This window comes from Rhinatrema bivittatum, chromosome 15, assembly GCF_901001135.1.
Source record: "Rhinatrema bivittatum chromosome 15, aRhiBiv1.1, whole genome shotgun sequence".
Classification (NCBI taxonomy): Eukaryota; Metazoa; Chordata; class Amphibia; order Gymnophiona; family Rhinatrematidae; genus Rhinatrema; species Rhinatrema bivittatum.
The window spans coordinates 58,152,597-58,170,963 of record NC_042629.1 but is presented as its reverse complement, the minus strand read 5'-3'; the positions used below and the strand labels follow the sequence as shown (position 1 = coordinate 58,170,963).

Here is an 18,367-nt window from a genome sequence, read left to right as displayed (position 1 = left end):
TGGACGATTGGCTCATCTGGGCCAAATCGGAGTCTCTCTGCAAGTTGGCGGTCGACAAGGTCCGGAATTGTCTGACCTCTCTGGGTTGGATAATCAATTTTCCCAAGAGCAAGCTTCAGCCATCCCAGTCCCTGGAATTCTTGGGGGCGCACTTCGATACCAGAGTCGGCAAGGTGTTCCTTCCGGACACGAGAGCGCTCAAACTCAGGGACCAAGTGCGCACTTTTCTCTCACTTCCTCTACCCACAGCCTGGGACTACCTTCAAGTCCTGGGTTCCATGGCTGCCACTATCGATCTGGTTCCTTGGGCTTTTGCACATATGCATCCGTTACAGAAAGCTTTGCTGTCCCACTGGAAGCCGGTGTTGGAGCAGTTTCGGATGCCTCTCCCGTCGCCGAGCTGCAATGGTGGTTCTCGCCTGTCCACCTCTGGCAGGGGGGTTTCCCTTCAGACGCCACAGTGGATCGTTGTCACGATGGGTATCCAGAAACCTGTAAAGAAAAGAACCTTCGAGCAGACGGATCAGGTCTAGCACTGGAGGATGTCTGGACTGATCCGTGGTACTACAGGAACGAAAATTAGCAGGTAAGAACCAATTTTCCTTTCCCTGTACATACCCGGATCAGTCCAGTCCGTGGACAGGAAGCTCAACCCACAGTCTGGACTGATCTGTGGTACTACAGGAACGAAAATTAGCAGGTAAGGACCAATTTTCCTTTATCTGATGACATTTGTGTTCTTAATACTACTTTAAATTGTCTTAATTCATATAATACAAATTGCTGATGTTTTGTATAATTAGCAACAACGCCAGCGACACTGAGCCCAGGACTGCTTGACCTTACCAGTAGACTCTTATCTTCGTGTCTTTTGCTGTGTGATCCTTCCTTAGAATTAACTGCCTGGGATCTGGATCAGCGTGAAATCAAAGCAAGAGAAGCCATAGGACAGGGACTTGTGATATGAGGCTGGAAAGAGGCAAAAAAAGCAGGAATAGTGTAAGGAAGCATTTTTTTCACAGAAAAGGTGGTGAATGCTTGGAACAGCTGAGCTTAGTGGAGGTACTGGGGACAAAAACATGGGAATTCAACAAAGCCTGGGATAAGTAAAAAGGGGGATCCTTGGTGGTAAGGCATGGAAGGTAAAGCCGGAGAACGAGGTGTTGGACAGAACAGAGGCCGATGCAGGTCATGGTGGGTGTGATCTATGTGTTCTTTAATATGGGAATATTTGGAATTGTGTATACAGGGATCCTCTGGCTTTAGAAATACAGTTTTATTTCTTTGCTCTCAATGAAAGGCGCAGACCAAGCGCTCCTGCCCGCTCTCTTATGCACGTTCAGCTTTCTTCCCGTTGCTCCCGCTATCCTGTTTCCAGATTGTCGCTGCATGTTTTTTGACCTAACGAATGTAATTTAATTTGAGGGTGCATTCATAGCATTTTTACTAAGCTCTTTTCTTTGCTTTTCCGCACTACAGGCTGCAGAAGAGGAAGGTCCCGGCCAAAGCCCGCCCCAGGGCTCCCCCAGCAAAGCGAAGCCCACCAAAACCCAAGGCCAAGCCCAAGCCCAAACCCAAGCCCAAGGCCAAGAAGAGTGTCCCAGCACCAGAGAGCAAATCTACCAGCACCCCGAAGAAACCCCCCCCCCCCCCCCCCGCCTGCCAAGAAACCCCCTCCCCCGCCTGCCAAGAAACCCCCACCCCCGCCTGCCAAGAAACCTGCTGCGGCAACTGCTGAAAGGAAAGAGGCCAAGAGCCCAGCCAAAGGCAAATCCACCATGAGGAAGTCCCTGAGAGAGAAGAAGTAGCAACGGTTCGGGAGGTCCCACTGAAACGTCACACCATCCTTTTATACAGTTCTTGTGCATTTGGTTTTAGTACTGAGGCCTAAATCATTTCTCCCTACTTTTTTGGTTTTGTTTGGTTTTGGGTTGGTTTTTTTTAAAGAACCATAAAATTGAAAAAAGCTGTAAAAGAAAGCAGAGCCTTCTTAGGAGTATCCTAGTTGCTGCCGTTTCACTTGTCCTGCCCTCCACCCACCACTGCAAGTATACATGGAAAACACCTTGTAATATTAGTTCCTGCAATAAATGAAACTTTTTTTCTATGAAGTGTAATCTGTGCATGTTTCTGTTGATACATATGATTAGATATCTGTAGAAAGATAAATATTTGACACTCTTGCAAAAAGGTTTCTATAATGCATTTTGGGGTTTTTCTTTCTCTATGCAAAATGATGTCCCCAAGCAGCCGGCAAACCCGTTACGTGATACGGTTATATAGATGCCCCAGGACATTTGTCCTGGCCAGCTCAGCACACCATGAGCCTTTGTCATTTGTGCTTCAGCCTTGTGTATCATATTACAGTTGTACATTTATTGAGGTGACTGGATTGTGTAGGGGTGGTATAACCCTGCACATCCAAAATAGGAATTTTTATTTAAGTCCCAGAGGAACAGGGAGATAACATGACTTCTCCTGGGTCACAAGGGAAAGATCTTCTTTCAAAAATTGGAAGAAGGATCCAACAGAAGAAAAAATTGGAAGAAGGATCCAACAGAAGAAAATAGGATAATGCATAAACATTGGCAAGTTAAATGTAAGACATCGATAAGACAGGCTAAGAGAGAATTTGAAAAGAAGTTGGCCGTTGAGGCAAAAACTCAACAGTAAAAACTTTTTAAAATATATCTGAAGCAGAAAGCCTGTGAGGGAGTCAGTTGGACCGTTAGATGATCAAGGGGTTAAAGGGGCACTTAGAGAAGATAAGGCCATCACGGAAAGATTAAATGATTTCTTTGCTTCGATGTTTACTGAAGAGGATGTTGGGGAGGTACCCGTACTGGAGAAGGTTTTCATGGGTAATGATTCAGATGGACTGAATCAAATCACTGTGAACCTAGATGTGGTAGACCTGATTGACAAACTGAAGAGTAGTAAATCACCTGGACCGGATGGTATACACCCCAGAGTTCTGAAGGAACTAAAAAAATGAAATTTCAGACCTATTAGTAAAAATTTGTAACCTATCATTAAAATCATCCATTATACCTGAAGACTGGAGGATAGCAAATGTAACCCCAATATTTAAAAAGGGCTCCAGGGGCGATCCGGGAAACTACAGACAGGTTAGCCTGACTTCAGTGCAATGGAGAAGGTACAGAGAAGGGCTACCAAAATGATAAGGGGAATGGAACAGCTCCCCTATGAGGAAAGACTAAAGAGGTTAGGACTTTTCAGCTTGGAGAAGAGACGGCTGAGGTGGGATATGATAGAGGTGTTTAAAATCATGAGAGGTCTAGGACGGGTAGATGTGAATCAGTTATTTACTCTTTCGGATAATAGAAAGACTAGGGGCACTCCATGAAGTTAGCATGTGGCACATTTAAAACTAATCGGAGAAAGTTCTTTTTTACTCAACGCACAATTAAACTCTGGAATTTGTTGCCAGAGGATGTGGTTAGTGCAGTTAGTATAGCTGTTTAAAAAAGGATTGGATAAGTTCTTGGAAGAGAAGTCCATTACCTGCTATTAATTAAGTTGACTTAGAAAATAGCTACTGCTAATACTAGCAACGGTAACATGGAATAGACTTAGTTTTTGGGTACTTGCCAGGTTCTTATGGCCTGGATTGGCCACTGTTGGAAACAGGATGCTGGGCTTGATGGACCCTTGGACTGACCCAGTATGGCATGTTCTTATGAGGTGATATATGCTATATTACTTGGGATTTTTATTAGAATTCAATAGCATTTCTGGTAGATAAGCACTTAGTAGTATCGAGTAGAGATGTGCATTCGTCTGGGACAAATTAGACAATTTCAACGAAATAATCTAATTTGTCCTGTTTCGACAACCTCGAAAACAAGCAAATTTCTCTGAAATTTCGGGGAAATTCTTTTTTCGGGGTTAGTGTGCACTAACCCGAAATTCGGGCAGCCGAAAAAAAAAAAAAAAAAGGCCCAAACTGCGGGAAACCGAAATTTCCCGCAGCGGGCCGATAACTAAGACAACTTAGAAGCCTTAGGCCAATTATGAGGTCCATGGATATGACCGTAAGCTTTCATAAAATATAAAGCATTTTTCCACAAATTCTTTGTTAATAAATTCTCTTTGATTTATTCTGCTGTTGCATGTCCTCCTCATGTCTCTACTAACCACCAAATTAACAAAACTGTTCCATGACTCCAATTCCACTACATCTCCAACTAATCGTGTTCCTACCTTGATTCTCTTACTGACCCTGGTTGCATTTCTATGTTCTGTCCCTGGCTATCTATAACTCCTCTTTCTTTTCTAGCTTCCATCCTATCTCCCAGAAGCCTTCATGGTACCCCCTGTACTACCCCTAACCACTATCCTGCATTCCTTAACCAGTCACAAATGTATAAAACTGTATTAACTTATTGACCTTTATCTATTTAGGCTGACAATTGTATCCTATTGCAATCTAGTATTCCTCTGTAGCTGCAGCACCAATGGATCAGCCACTAGGGTGCACCGGAAGCAAAGAAAAAGGACAATTGGTTCTTACCTGCTAATTTTCATTCTGGGTACGTACAGGGAATAGTACACACTGCACTGATAACACTGCAAAGGTCTGGACTCATGTCTGTAGTTTGCATTTTCAAAGTTCATCATAATTTATATCCTGTCATATCCAAATTTCCTGCCATCCCATGCATACCACCTGTTCTTCCATTTTCATTTCTATTAATGTTACAAACACTCACTTGTGGAACAGAGCTCAGAAAAAAAATATAGCGTCTTGTATCCCAGTGGGACGGGACAGAGCACAGTTTACATTTTACCAGCAAGCCATTCACCCTTGTAGCATGGGACATTCTTGATTTACTGCCTCATTTCTGGCTGGTGCTGGGAAACCCAAGGACCTAGCCTTCAATGTCACCCCCCTCCAGCAAATTTGGATGAAAAAATTGGGAGAATGCAAATTGTCTTTCTTTTAAGTTGACTTTTAAGAAAAATTTAGCTTCAGTTGCGTGCTTTGTGTTGAGGGTCAGTATATTAACTGGGGTAACACCTCTTTAAAATTCAGTTTTGTTTAAAGACCACTAATTAGCAGGGTTTACTTCACATCTGGGCAACTTAATGACACTGTATGACCTTGAGTGCTCAAGTCTTAACTTTTCAGCTGTCTGGGTCAGGAACACATAGCCTGTGATTTATTTTGGACAGTGCTATTTCAGTCATAATAAATCTTACCGCATGCTACTTGTTTTACAGTAGCAATGAAAGGATATAAAATTATTGCTAATATATTGCCCTCTACATCTGTAAAGCATTACCGGAGAATTACTTTCCAGCAGGAGATCCTGAGTCTGGACCACATGCGTAGTTCACATTTGTGAGACATGTCTCAGAAGCATGGGTTAGAGTTAGTTTGGTTCGAGTCCAGCTCTTTGATCTTTTCCTAGCAATCCGGAACAAGATTAAAAAAAAAAACACTATACATCTGCAACCAATTTGATGAGGAAAAAACCTCTTCCCAATGTTTCAGTATGGTGCTGAATACTTTTCCTTTGAGCCTGAAGAACTCAGGGTAAGTGTCCAATGTAAATACTAAATTACGCTGCTTACTGTGGTTTTCTTTACTCACTTTGCAGCCCACTCCATCCATGTTGTAGCAAAGCCAGCAATGGTCATTTTAACTACATGTACTAACCAGACCTGACTCTGGTTCTGGTTCTTGGCACAGAGCATCCCAGCTACAAGTAACCCAAGTTCTGCTTCCCAGGAAGGGCATCCAAGCTACATGCATCCACCAAGCCAGCCTCCCTCTGCTACCCAGAAGCAGGTTTGGATTTGCACACAAGCTTTTTAGGCCTGTGCTGGGGATGGCAAAATTCCTGCTTCCCTCTGCCTCCCCTTCCACAGACATCTGATTTTCATTTACTACCCCTTAGCCCCAGGACGTCCAATATCTAATATTCAGTACCCTTCTCACTGCCTACAGACATCAGGGCTCCAGGTGTGCTGTAAACAAGGCAATGAGCCTTCAGCCCTGCCTCCTACATAAAAGCCCAAAGGGCATGGGAAAATGGGGCTGTGGTATGAATTAGTCCTGGCACTCACAGCCTTCGGTTTCCAGTGCTCCCTGAGGAATTCGAGGTTTGACATAAGGGGAAATTAATGGGTATTAGAGCCAACGTTTGGGGCGTGCAACCTGTATGTCTGCACATGGTGCCATATACGAGGGGTGCGTCCTGCCTACAACCTTCCTTAAGTTGTTGGTGGTTGACATATGTCAAGGTGGCCACCAGCTAGCAATGGCCTGAAGCTCTTCTCTCCAGATACAGCTGCACAAATGGAGAAGTCCTCGCTGTGGAACACTGCTGGAGCTATGCTGGCCCACAATTACTGATGCTGTGGAGCCACCACCACTGAAGAAGGACCTGCTCGCCAGTGTGCTGGAGGAGCCACTGTCGCCAATGAAGGAAGGAGGGGACGCTGTGCTGGAGCCACAAACCGGTAGGAAGCTTGTAGTTTCATTTGTAGATAAAAAGGATCATTATTTGCAAATCTCTTGCCAGACAAGTACATCAGCTGGGACAGCTGCAGAGCATAAGTTTTAATTCTTAGCATTAAAAATGTTTCAATTCTATTTTGGGTTCTATGAAGAAAGAGTGTTAAACCGCTGATGACAATTACATAGCTCCCTTCCACTCTGCCCCTCACCTACCTACCCCACTGGCTAATTTTCTTGTATAAATTGTTGGTGGGTGGAGATCTCTGTCCTCAGGATATTCACCTTTGGTGATAACACTGATGATACCCTTCCCTACAGTAGTGGTAATATTGGTAGTAGTCATTCCCTAAGTGCAGTTCTTTATATGCTGAAGTTATCTAATAACAGTTCCTATTACAGATTCCACTGCAACTTAGTCCTCTGTTAGACAGTGAGGAGAAAAAGGGAAACACTGTCCAGGCATCTTGACAAAAGTCTTATCTACAGGAGCCGTGTTTGCATTTAACTTACCTGAACTAGCAGAAGCAAATGGTTCTGTCTGCATCCCACACTCCTCCATCTGACTGTTTTCGCTTTGAGAGCCTGATGTAAAAAAAAAAAAAAAAAAGTGAATAAAAAATGTGCTAAAATTTAGCGCCCATTATCTTTGCTCACTTGTTGAAAAGCAAGTTAATTCCCAATTCAGCAATCAAAGGATAAATAAATAGATTGGGAGTTAAAAAAATAAAAAGTACACACAGAATAAGGGTGTGCTAAATCAGGAGTAAATAATTATGCTAAGCTTAGAGCATCTTTTTACATCAGTCAGGTGTGCTAAAAAATGGTGGTAAAGTGATAAGTGCACTAATTTTATTACTGCTTGTAACTTAAAAGAAATTGGAGGCTTTCTGATCCAGCCTAGGACTTCTGAGCTAGAGAGATCCTCCATCTTTACCCCCACCCATTCATACAACTACCAGTCCCCCCGAACATAAGAAATTGCCATTCTGGGTCAGACCAAGGGTCCATCAAGCCCAGCATCCTGTTTCCAACAGAGGCCAAACCAGGGCACAAGAACCTGGCAATTACCCAAACACTAAGAAGATCCCATGCTACTGATGCAATTAATAGCAGTGGCTATTCCCCAAGTAAACTTGATTAATAGCAGTTAATGGACTTCTCCTCCAATAACTTATCCATACCTTTTTTTGAACCCAGCTACACTAACTGCACTAACCACATCCCCTGGCAACAAATTGCAGAGCTTAATTATGCGTTGAGTGAAAAAGAATTTTCTCCGATTAGTCTTAAATGTGCTACTTGCTAACTTCATGGAATGCTCCCTAGTCCTTCTAATTTCCGAAAGTGTAAATAACCGATTCACGTCTACTCGTTCAAGACCTCTCATGAGCTTAAAGAACTCTATCATATCCCCCCTCAGCCGTCTCTTCTCCAAGCTGAACAACCCTAGCCTCTTCAGCCTTTCCTCATAGGGGAGCTGTTCCATCCCCTTTATCATTTTGGTCGCCCTTCTCTGTACCTTCTCCATCGCAATTATATCTTTTTTGAGATGTGGTGACCAGAATTGTACATAGTATTCAAGGTGCTGTCTCACCATGGAGTGAAACAGAGGCATTATGACATTTTCCGTTTTATTAATCATTCCCTTCCTAATAATTCCTAACATTCTGTTTGCTTTTTTGACTGCTGCAACACACTGAGCCAACAATTTTAAAGTATTATCCACTATGATGCCTAGATCTTTTTCCTGGGTGGTAGCTCCTAACATCATGTAAGTACAGCAAGAGTTATTATTCCCTATATGCAACACCTTGCACTTGTCCACATTGAATTTCATCTGCCATTTGGATGCCCAATCTTCCAGTCTTGCAAGGTCCTCCTGTAATGTATCACAATTCGCTTGTGATTTAACTACTCTGAATAATTTTGTATCGTCCGCAAATTTGATAACCTCACTCGTCGTATTCCTTTCCAGATCATTTATATATATATTGAAAACCACCGGTCCAAGTACAGATCCCAGAGGCACTCCACTGTCCAAGGTGGGCCTCGGGGTGGGGGGTGAAGCTCTGGGTCGGCTATAGGGACAATGGAGAGCAGACAAGCCACCCAGTCAATTGGGGCTGGCAAGGAGGCCTTTTCTAGTGGCGGGAGAGCAGCAGGCAGTATCACAGGAGGGAAGGGATTCCCCGCTCCTGTTATCACCAGTTGTGCAAGACTCTGCAGGTGGCCAAGAGAGTTGGGAAAGCTGAGGATGAGGTATTAAGAGGACAGCTCCAGTGATTTGGAGGTCTTTTCCTGAGACTTTGTTCTCCTTCTTCATAAGGCATATTTAGCCAAGAAAGGAGCCAGGAGGCAAGCAGTCTCAGTCACAGGGTATCTAGCAACCGGCCAAGGTACCATGAGTGGACCTTCCCAGAGGTTATGGGGCAATTTTCTGCCTGCTGGACCTCAAAGGGCAGTTCAGTAAGGATGCTGAGGAATTGGAGGGAGCAGGGGAACCCTGGAGATGACCCCCTTACATGATGGAAGACAGAAGCCTTTCAGACCTGGAGGACATCCCAGTGGCCAAAGGGAATGACCCTAGAGTGGTCAGATTGTTTAGGTGAGCATGATTGCGCCCTCTCATTCCACATGTGCTGAAGGAACTAGGGTTCAAGGTTCCTCAGGATCAGTCTGACTCGGGGGGGGGGGGGGGGATGAATCCCATCCTGGAAGGATTGTGCGAATTCTCAAAGGCCTTTCCATTCCACCAAAACGTAAAGGAGCTGGTAGTCCAGGAGTGGGATACTCCGGAAGCAGGCTTGAAGGCAAAACTCTATCCCCTACCTGAGGATGCTTTGGAGTTGCTGATGGCTCCCTAAGATGGATGCTTCAGTCTTGGCAGTGACGAAGACAAAAACCATCCCAGGATCGGAAGTTGGAGATCCATTTGAAGAGGATGTTTGAGGTTTCAGCCTTACGCTTGAGGGCTGCTATTGCAGCAGGTTTATGCAATGAGTCTGTTTATGCTGGGTGCAGAAGCCACAGGAGAAGGGCATGGTATCCTCAGCTGCTACCAAACAGGCTGCGTGCCTGGAAGTGGGTGTGGCCTATGTGGTGATCTGGACATCTGCTTGGAAGCATGGAGACTTTTGTGGTTGCGAAATTGGTCAGTGAATGTTTGGTCATGTCCAAACTAGGCAATATCCCTTTTGAAGGAAAGCTGTTATTCAGAGAAGACCTGAAACAGCTGGTGAAGCATTTAGGAGAATCAAAAGGGCATAGGTTGCCCGAGGATAATCCGAAGGGGAGCAAGAAGATTTTCCATCTTGGTCTCATTTCCAAGACACAAAGAGATACAAGTCCAATAGGGGTTCTTCTGCCTCTGTGAGACAAGGTACGGGATGGCAGCAGTCCTTTCGGGGGCTGCGTAAGTCAACTCAAATAAGTTCTGGTCAAGGGACTAGAGGATGCAAGGCCATACAATGAAACAAAGCTGCTCCACTCTTCACTGTAAGCCGCTGGAGCGAAGCTAGCTCTCTTTTACAAAGCGTGGACCAAGGTTCATGAGGTTCATAGTTTTGGGAAAGCATTTCCAATTCCGGACCCTTCCATTCAGGTTGGCGATGGAGATGAGGATGTTAATCAAGATCATGGTAATGGTCACCACAGCACTGCAAAGGGAAGAGGTCTTGGTACACCCTTACTTGGATGGATGACTGATTCATTCAGGCAAAGTTGGAATCCAGATGTTCACAGTTCAGCTGGTCATGCAGAGGTTGCAAACTCTGGGTTGGGTGGTAAACCTAGCAAAGAGCAATTTGGTTCCTTCCCGATCGCTGGATTACCTGTGGATGCATTTCGACACCAGGGTGGGGAAGGTCTTCATCACTTCAGACAGGGTGATGAAGTTGCAAGGCCAGGCCCACCCACTATTGCGGCTTTCCGTACCCAGGGTCTGGGATTATTTGCAGGTCCTGAGTTCTATGGCATCTTTGCTGGATTTAGTGCCGTGGGTGTTCTCTCACTCATGGCCTCTTTAGTTGGCGCTCCTGTCTACAATTGAAGTCTACAATTGAGAGTTTCAGCTTCCATTGCCACTTCAGGGGAGCTCCAAGTCCAGTCTTCTGTGGCTTTCTCAACCTAATCTGGAGAAAGGAGTGGTGGGTAACCACTGATGCCAGCCAGAGGGAGGCTGTTTGGCAGAAACAAGAACGGTATTGCTTTCTTTTCTTCCATGAGTGCAAGGTCATGCGTTGTGAATTTTGTCAGACAATGCGACGATGGTGGTTCAAGATTTTTGTTTCAGCGAAACAGCACCTGACAGTACTGGCGGCGTCCCATCTGGACGGGGTGGACAATGTGCAAGTGTACTAGCTCAGTTGGCAAGAGTTGAATCCTGGAGAATGGGAGCTCTCTGCAGAAGCCATGGATCTCATTCAGGCCTGGTAGCTTTGCAGTGGAATGCCAAGGCAAACTGGTTCTTCAGTTGCAGGTGAGAGGTTGGATCTGAAGGTCTCAATGCTCTAGTTTGTCATGGCCAGCGAGAAGTCTGCTATATGTCTTTCACCCATGGCTTCTGATAGGCAGGGTGTTGGACGTTTTTGAGCTCAACCCGCCAGCAGCTGAAAATGAGAAGAGGCCTCATTATTCCTTCGAAGTTGCAAGCATGTGCGCAGAGCTTCTCTTCCCCCCCCCCCCCCCCCCCAATGCAGGAAGGATGGTGGGGCCATGATGTAGCGCATCCAACCATGTTCTGAAGCAAAGGAAAACCCGGCAGGGCTGTGGAGGAGCTCAACCCACCATGGCCTGGAGGAGACCCACAGGGCTATTGTGGAACTCATCCTACCATGGCCCGAAAAGAATAGAAGGCCATGTATGTCTGTGTACATGGGTTTGTGTGTGTGTCAGCATCAGAGCCTGTGTGTGCCAGTGAGAGCCTAAATGTGTCTCACACAAGCTCTCACAGGCATGCACACACATAATTTGTCTGAGGGAGAGAGAACCTGTGTATGTGAAAGAGAATGAGTGTATGTGAGAGCAAAGGCATACATATGAGAGAGGGAGTGTGTGAGAGACAATGTTGTGTGTGAGAGAGAGAAGATAGTTTGTGCAGCCCTACCTCCCCAATCCATGGTAATCTCAGGGTGACTGGAAATCAAAAGATCCCAGGTATGGAGAGCAGGATATTTTTATAATCCTTATTAGTTATGATTATTGGGTGTAATTTGATAATTCTGCTGCTTTGTAATATTTTATTCATTTTTGGGGAAATATTAGAATACTTTTATTCATCAGATGTTTTGAAATATTTGAATGGTGTTTAGAAAATTTTGGATATTCTATTTAACTGGTTTGAAATGTTTTTATGAATATGATTTTACTATTGGGACCGATGTTTTATATTTATTTACTTTATTATTGAATGTTTTATGAAGAATGGTAATGTTTCTGTTTTTCCATTGTTGCTCTGCGTATAGGGGCTGGCCTGTTTCTATTTATACTTTCTGGTCTCCTTATTCTGTAGTTGGTCAGGGTCTGTCTGTGTTCTGCATGTGTGATTGGGGTGATTTATTTTGCTGGCATGTAGTTTCTGTGTAAGGACCTATAGCAGTCTGATTTGTTTTGTTTTCTTAATAGGAGGTGTACTGGTGTTCTATGGCCTGGTGCAGTGTTGCCTTTTCATAGATAAGGTTGTTACTGTTTGAATGCTGGCAGTTAGGGTTATTTTGGTATGGAAGGTTTACTATATTGTAAGGTTAATTCCGTTTATGACTTTCTGAGGGCCAGAGCCAAGCCCACACCCAACATGCATTACAAAAAGTCTAATTCCATAGGTATTCCAAGTATCTTTTTTGCAGTTTTCTGGCTGGCACCACAGCAGTGCATGAAAATATTATTTGTATGTTGTGATATTTTTGCCTCAGATCTTTTTTCATGTAAAATCTGTACTAAATGCTTAATTTAATTGTGTGTGTGTATAGAGAGGGTGGGAGGGGTGTAAGGTTTACCTATGGTACCTACTACCCTTCCGTTGACCATGGGTTCTGTGGGGGCAGGTGTCAGTTTTTAAAAATATAGATTGCTGGAGGGAGCTGGGCTTTTTTTGATGGGCCGGGACAGAGACTGAATGAATCGGGGGAGCTGCGCAATAAATGTTTGCACAGGACAGCAAAAATGCTAGCACTAGTCCTGCTCTTGAACCAATCTAAATGCTTAGGTTAGATGGTTTGCCGTAGAGCAGTTCTTGTCTGATAATCCATTGTACAGAAAACTAAAGCGATTACCAGGCCCTGGTTATTTTAGTGGGGCTATTGGAATGTCCCTGTTCCCTGATGAAGCAATGAAAAGGTTTATCTGAAGGTTCCCAAGCAGACAAAGTACAGACTGCTCGCTACACTCAAAAGCCAGAGAAAAGAAAACAAGAAGCAAAGCTCAGCCTGGAGCCCCTTTCAGCTCGAAACCAGAGCCCCTTGTGTGCTGAGCTTGACTTCCGAGAAACAGAAACTGTAAAGGGGGTGGTCTGGTCCCAGTGGTAAATCCAAATGATTCACAGTCTAATCACAAGAGAGGCAGGAAGTGAGCCAGGCAGTTTCACAATTTCACTGTCTCCGCTCTGCCCTGTATATATGAATGCAGGAAAGTGTGGGCTCAGATTGTTCCTGGATCTTTGCACATACAAAGAAAAAAACTTTAGTAATGTCAAGTGAATATACATAGAAGATGCCAGAATGCAAATGTTATAACTGCAGCTGAAGGGCATTCAGAGGAGGGCTGTACAAGTCATGCCAGTGGCAGCCTGAGCTTGATGGCCTCGTCCATATTCTGCTCCTTGATCTGGCTGGAGATGGGGAGTGCCAGTCCTTGTTCAGTAATGACATCTAGTGCCCAGGCTCTGTGCATGCAGACCAGATTCTGGAGGAAGCTGCAGCCTGTGGCCCTCAGCGTTTGCTTTTAGGGGGTGCAACCTCTAGGGTATTACCACCTTACCCAGTCGCAGGGGGCAGACTTTATGTCCAGTCCTAATTTTGAACTTATACCCAATGCAGTGAGGGATTTTATCCATTGAAATAAGTGCTGTGTGTCCCATTATGCATCAGGGTGGAGATGTGAGAAATCCAAGCATGTCCTAAAACCTCTCTCGTGGCACGGGGCAGTTGGGCAGCTTTGCATTAGGGAATGTCCCTGCTCCTTCCCAATGCTGCTGTGAAGAAGAGCTGCCTGTCTCTTCCTGATTCAGCCTTCAGGGCTGAGAAGCTGCTGCCACATCATGGCTGAAGCAGGGCTGGGTCCTTCAGCTGTTCCTTTCTCCTCTCCTCCTCCCCCCCCCCCCCCCCCCCCCCCCCCCGAGACAGCCTGCAGGACTGAGGAGCTGGTACCGCCTGGCTTCCTGTTATCAGCAGTTGCACCCCTTCTGCCTCCCTGATGGCCCAACAAGTAGAAGAGCTGAGCCAAAGCCTCTGGCTTCTCTCTCTCTCCTGCATTAGAGGTGGTTGGAAGGGATGGCCCACAGTTCTGTTCTGTTCCGCCTATCAGGCTGTGCGGGAGAGGGTTCACGGTAGGGAAGGGGGAGGATGAAAGCGGAGATAGATGGGATGGAATGGTGGGGGGTAGGGGCAACAGGAGATCAGAGGGGTAAGAGAGGGGACTGATTCAGCACCAGCATCTGAAGTGCTGGGAGGACACTACTTCCTCCATGGCACCCCACCTCCCAAACCCATCTTGACTTATTTTCTGAAAATAAAGAGCAGAGCGGGAGAGAGCCCAGAGCTGGAGCAAGATCTCACATGACAATGAGAAGAAGATCCGACCTTACGTGTGATGACATCAGAATCCACATGGCTCAGTCAGATCCAGCATGAGTGAGGTAATGTTTCAGACATGATAGTTCCCAGAGCTTTATAGGACTTGCAGAGAAGCTTAAATACTACTAATAATAATAGAAAAACAACTACTCAATCCAGCACTGGTGCTTGGTTGTTAAAGAAACCTTTCTATTCTCTGTCATGCCCGAGTACTGCTCTTCCCACCAGCCCAGAGCACCTCGCATTCCTACATAGCTGAGGAGAAACTGTCATGATGAATATCAAAAAAACAAAAAAAAGTAGGTAAGATAATTTAAGTTAACATCTGCGGGTGCCACTCCATGTGCCATTTAAAAACACTGCACATTACACAGTGAATACACTTTTAGATCTAAACGAGCCAATAATCCAACTATTTGTTCTATAGCACTATGGAAAGGGTAGTGTAGAGAGAACTATGTTCTATCCGTGAAATTATTCCACTCCAAAAATAATAAACTCTGCTGTGCTGAAGCGGGAACCAGGGCTGGGTAAAGGGCATTAGCTACCTTAGGCAACCTTTGGTAATGCAACCCACACTCTGAAACTTGTCTATAGGCAATTATGCACTCTTTGGGTACCATCGGCCCAGGGCTGCCTCCTGTGCTCTTCAGCCGCTGGCAGGTTCAATTTCACCAGTGGTCAAGGGCCTGGTTCTGGTGGGACTGAGTTGCACCTCCTCCAAAGTGTGGTGCTGGAGCAACAGAAGAAATAGGACCATGACAGCAGACAAGGATCCTACAGCCTGTCCAGTCTGCCCATCCACACAACTGTTCAGCCCTATAATCCCTACCTCTCCCGCAGCAATCCCCTGTGCTTTTTTTAATTCAGATACTGTCCTTGTCTCCACGCCCTCCACTGGGAGGCTGTTCCATATATCCAACACCCGGTCTGTAAAGAAATATACTGCCTTGGATTACTCCTGAGTTTACCCCTTTCATCCACATTCCATGACCCCTTCTTCCATTGAAAGAGACCCACTTCCTATGCATTGATACTTCTGAGGTATTTAAGAGGTTTATATCAGTCCCTGTTCAGATAGCTGAAACAGTTTATCCAGCTAACTTTACTAACCTGAGGTATATTCAATAGTGAAGCCACGTTATGGAATACAGCCAGCTATCTTAAAGTTAGATGGCTAACTTGATCCAGATAACTTTAGGACAGATCTGTGGCTCGACCAGACTTAGCCAGATAAGTTAGATGGCTAACTCTAACTATCTGAGTTAGTTGGATAATTTATCCAACTAACTCAACATCTCCCAGTTATGCCTCTGGAACACCCCTAACTTATCCAGCTAAATTCTAGAAAGCAAACTTACTAACTTGCTAGCATTTAGCCAGATAAATGACCAAATCTTATTTATCTGGATCTTCTGAGTTATAGCGCTAATTGCTTTTGAATGTGGGCCTCTAAATGTCTCTATCTTGCCTTTCCTCTCGGGTGTACCTGCTTAGATATGTCTGTCCCTGCAACCTTTACAATGAAGATAAATGACCATTTTAGGAGCCACCCTCTGGACCGATTCCATCCTACTTCTATCCTTTTGAAGGTGCAGTCCCCAGACTGTGTGCAGTCCCCAGACTGCACACAGTATTCCAAGTGAGGTCTCATGAAGGCAGGGCCGGTGCATCCATTAGGTGAACTAGGCGGTCGCCTATGGTGCCAACCCTTAGGGGAGGGCTGAAGAGCAGCCATTTGATGCCGTGAGCAGGATACTGCTCGCAGCGAAGAGGAGTAGAAATTCGTTGGGCTGTGAACAGAAAGCGAACGAGGTAGGAGTCAGAGGGACGGTGGGGGTGGTGCAACTCGCCCAGCGGGAGGGGGTCGCAAGGCAGAAGGTGCCTAGGGCGCCTGCCTACTACCCTTGTATAAGTCCTTCATGCTGGGCTGGTGCAAGGGCAATATCACCTCCTTTCTACTACAGACCCTTCCTCTCCCCATGTACCCAAGAACCTTTCTGGCTTTTGCAATTGCTTTCTGCACTGGTTTGGTCTTGAGATCATAAGCTACGATCACTCCCAGATTTTGCTTTTGTTTTGTGCAGAGCAGAATTTCTCTCCTTCCACTGTACTACTCCCTTGGGTTTCTACAGCCCACAAATGCAGACTTTAGACCAGCGCTTCTCTGGGCACACCTAGCCAGTCATGTTTGAAGGATATCTATAATGAATATGCATGAGATTTGCATGCGTTTCTTCCATTGTATGCAAATTTAGCTTACATCTCTCCTTAAGTTTTCCACATCTTCCTGACAGTCTAGTTTTCCTAATGGAAATACCAGCCCTTTAAATTGTCTAAAGAAAGCAGAAGATGAAAATTATGTTGGCACATGTATAATTTGTAATCTCTACCAATTATAGTTTTTCCTTATTGTGCCTTTCTGTAAACCGATGTGATGGTGAATTAACGACAGTGTAGAAGAGTTTTTAAATAAAATAAATAAATAAATTTGGTAAGCAGGGAAGTTGGAACAATTTTTATAAAAGGAAGGGGGTGTGGAAAACTTTATGAGCTGTGTGTAAAGGAAGCCTGCAACCCTCAAACCAACAAATGGACTCAAAAAGAGCAGGAACATTGTAGTTACCATGCAGAAAGCAAGCCAAAGGCTCTGGGGTTTGGAAATAGTCCCTTTATTGTGCTGTCCCTTCCCCCATTGGCCTTTGGAACTGATCGTGTTCCTGCCAAAAGTAAGTACCACTAAGCTACTCCTATCCTGCCTTATTACCTACTGTACCTGAATGAAAAAGAGGTGAGCAAAATCTAAGTGACTAATCTATGATAAATACTGTAAATGTGAAACGGTTACTTACTCTTTCAGATCATACAAGGATTAGGGGGCACTCCATGAAGCTAGCAAGTAGCACATTTAAATGCATTGGAGAAAATTCTCTCTTACCAATGCACGATTAAGCTCTGGAATTTGTTGCCAGAGGATGTAGTTAAGGCAGCTGATGTACCTGGGTTTAAAAAAAGGTTTGGATAAGTTCCTGGCGGAGAAGTCCATAAATTATTTTATTTATTTATTTATTTAACATTTTTCTATACCGAACTTCATGACAAGCTTCAGATCAGGCCGGTTTACATCAAACTTAGGGATTAACTGAACGTTACCAAATAACAGGAAGGCCGAAGCGCAGTAACAAATAACAGGGAGAATGAACTTGGGGGCTAGAGTAGCCAGGAAATAAAGGACAGAAAAAACTGGAGAAAGAGAACGTATGAATATACAGTGGCTGGGTCGGTCATTTAGTCTATTGGGTTAAATGAGAGTACTGTTGCAATGTTAGGTTTGAGGGAAGGCTTGGAGGAAAAGCCAAGTCTTGAGTTTTTTTCGGAAGGTAATCAGGCAGGGTTCCAGTCTTAGGTCAGTTGGCAGGTTATTCCAGTTGATGGGGGCAGCTGTGGAGAAATTAATCAATAAATAGCCACTGCTTATTGTGGGCATCAGTAAGATGGGATCTATTTATGTTTGGATACTTGCCAGAGATGTGTGACTTGGAAGCAGGTTTACTGGCCTTGATGGATCCTTGGTCTGACATATCTTATGTTCTTATACTTTGAACTTTTCTATGAGGTTTGTTTGGATAGAAAGGGATTGACTGAATAAAGATCTTTTTTTTCCAGCTTATCCTTCAGTGATATTATTTATGGAGTTTGACTTTGAAGCAGGAACGATTTTCTATTCCTTGACTCACACCAATCTGGCTTTTTAATACCGTGCAGTTGCCATGATGGTGCCAGAATGGATTTGCGGTGACGGAGATGTGACCTGGCTCGGAGTCAAAGCCAGTCTAGAAAGTAGTGCCCGCTAGAAACGAAGCGTAGGTGCGGGTTTATTGTGTTAGGAGGAAAGGGGTGCCTGCTCGCAGGGTGCAGCCCTTAGATGTAAGCGCCTTCTAATGTATCGGAGGTCGGAACCCGCACCTGAGGCTCCCCCTAGCACGAAAGCCGGGAAGGGGCGGGGCAGGGCAAGGCGTGGGCGTGGTAAGCCAGACTTCTCCTTTGCTGATTGGCCAGCGGGCGGCGTTCCGGGCGGGGCGACCCTGTCCTG

At 45.0% G+C, this 18,367-nt stretch overlaps 1 protein-coding gene across 6 annotated transcripts in view; it reads left to right on the top strand.

Moving 5' to 3' along the window:
• Positions 1-2,107, top strand: part of HP1BP3 (heterochromatin protein 1 binding protein 3) — a 70,835-nt gene extending 68,728 nt beyond the window's left edge. For 5 of the 6 annotated variants that reach the window (XM_029578441.1, XM_029578439.1, XM_029578440.1 and 2 more), the window contains one exon: positions 1,480-2,107. In XM_029578441.1, the coding sequence (XP_029434301.1) occupies positions 1,480-1,738 (259 nt within the window). In that variant the 3' untranslated portion in view covers positions 1,739-2,107. The remainder of the gene's footprint in view (positions 1-1,479) is intronic. The other variant, XM_029578443.1, reaches the window with a different exon arrangement.
• Positions 2,108-18,367: the final 16,260 nt, after the last annotated feature.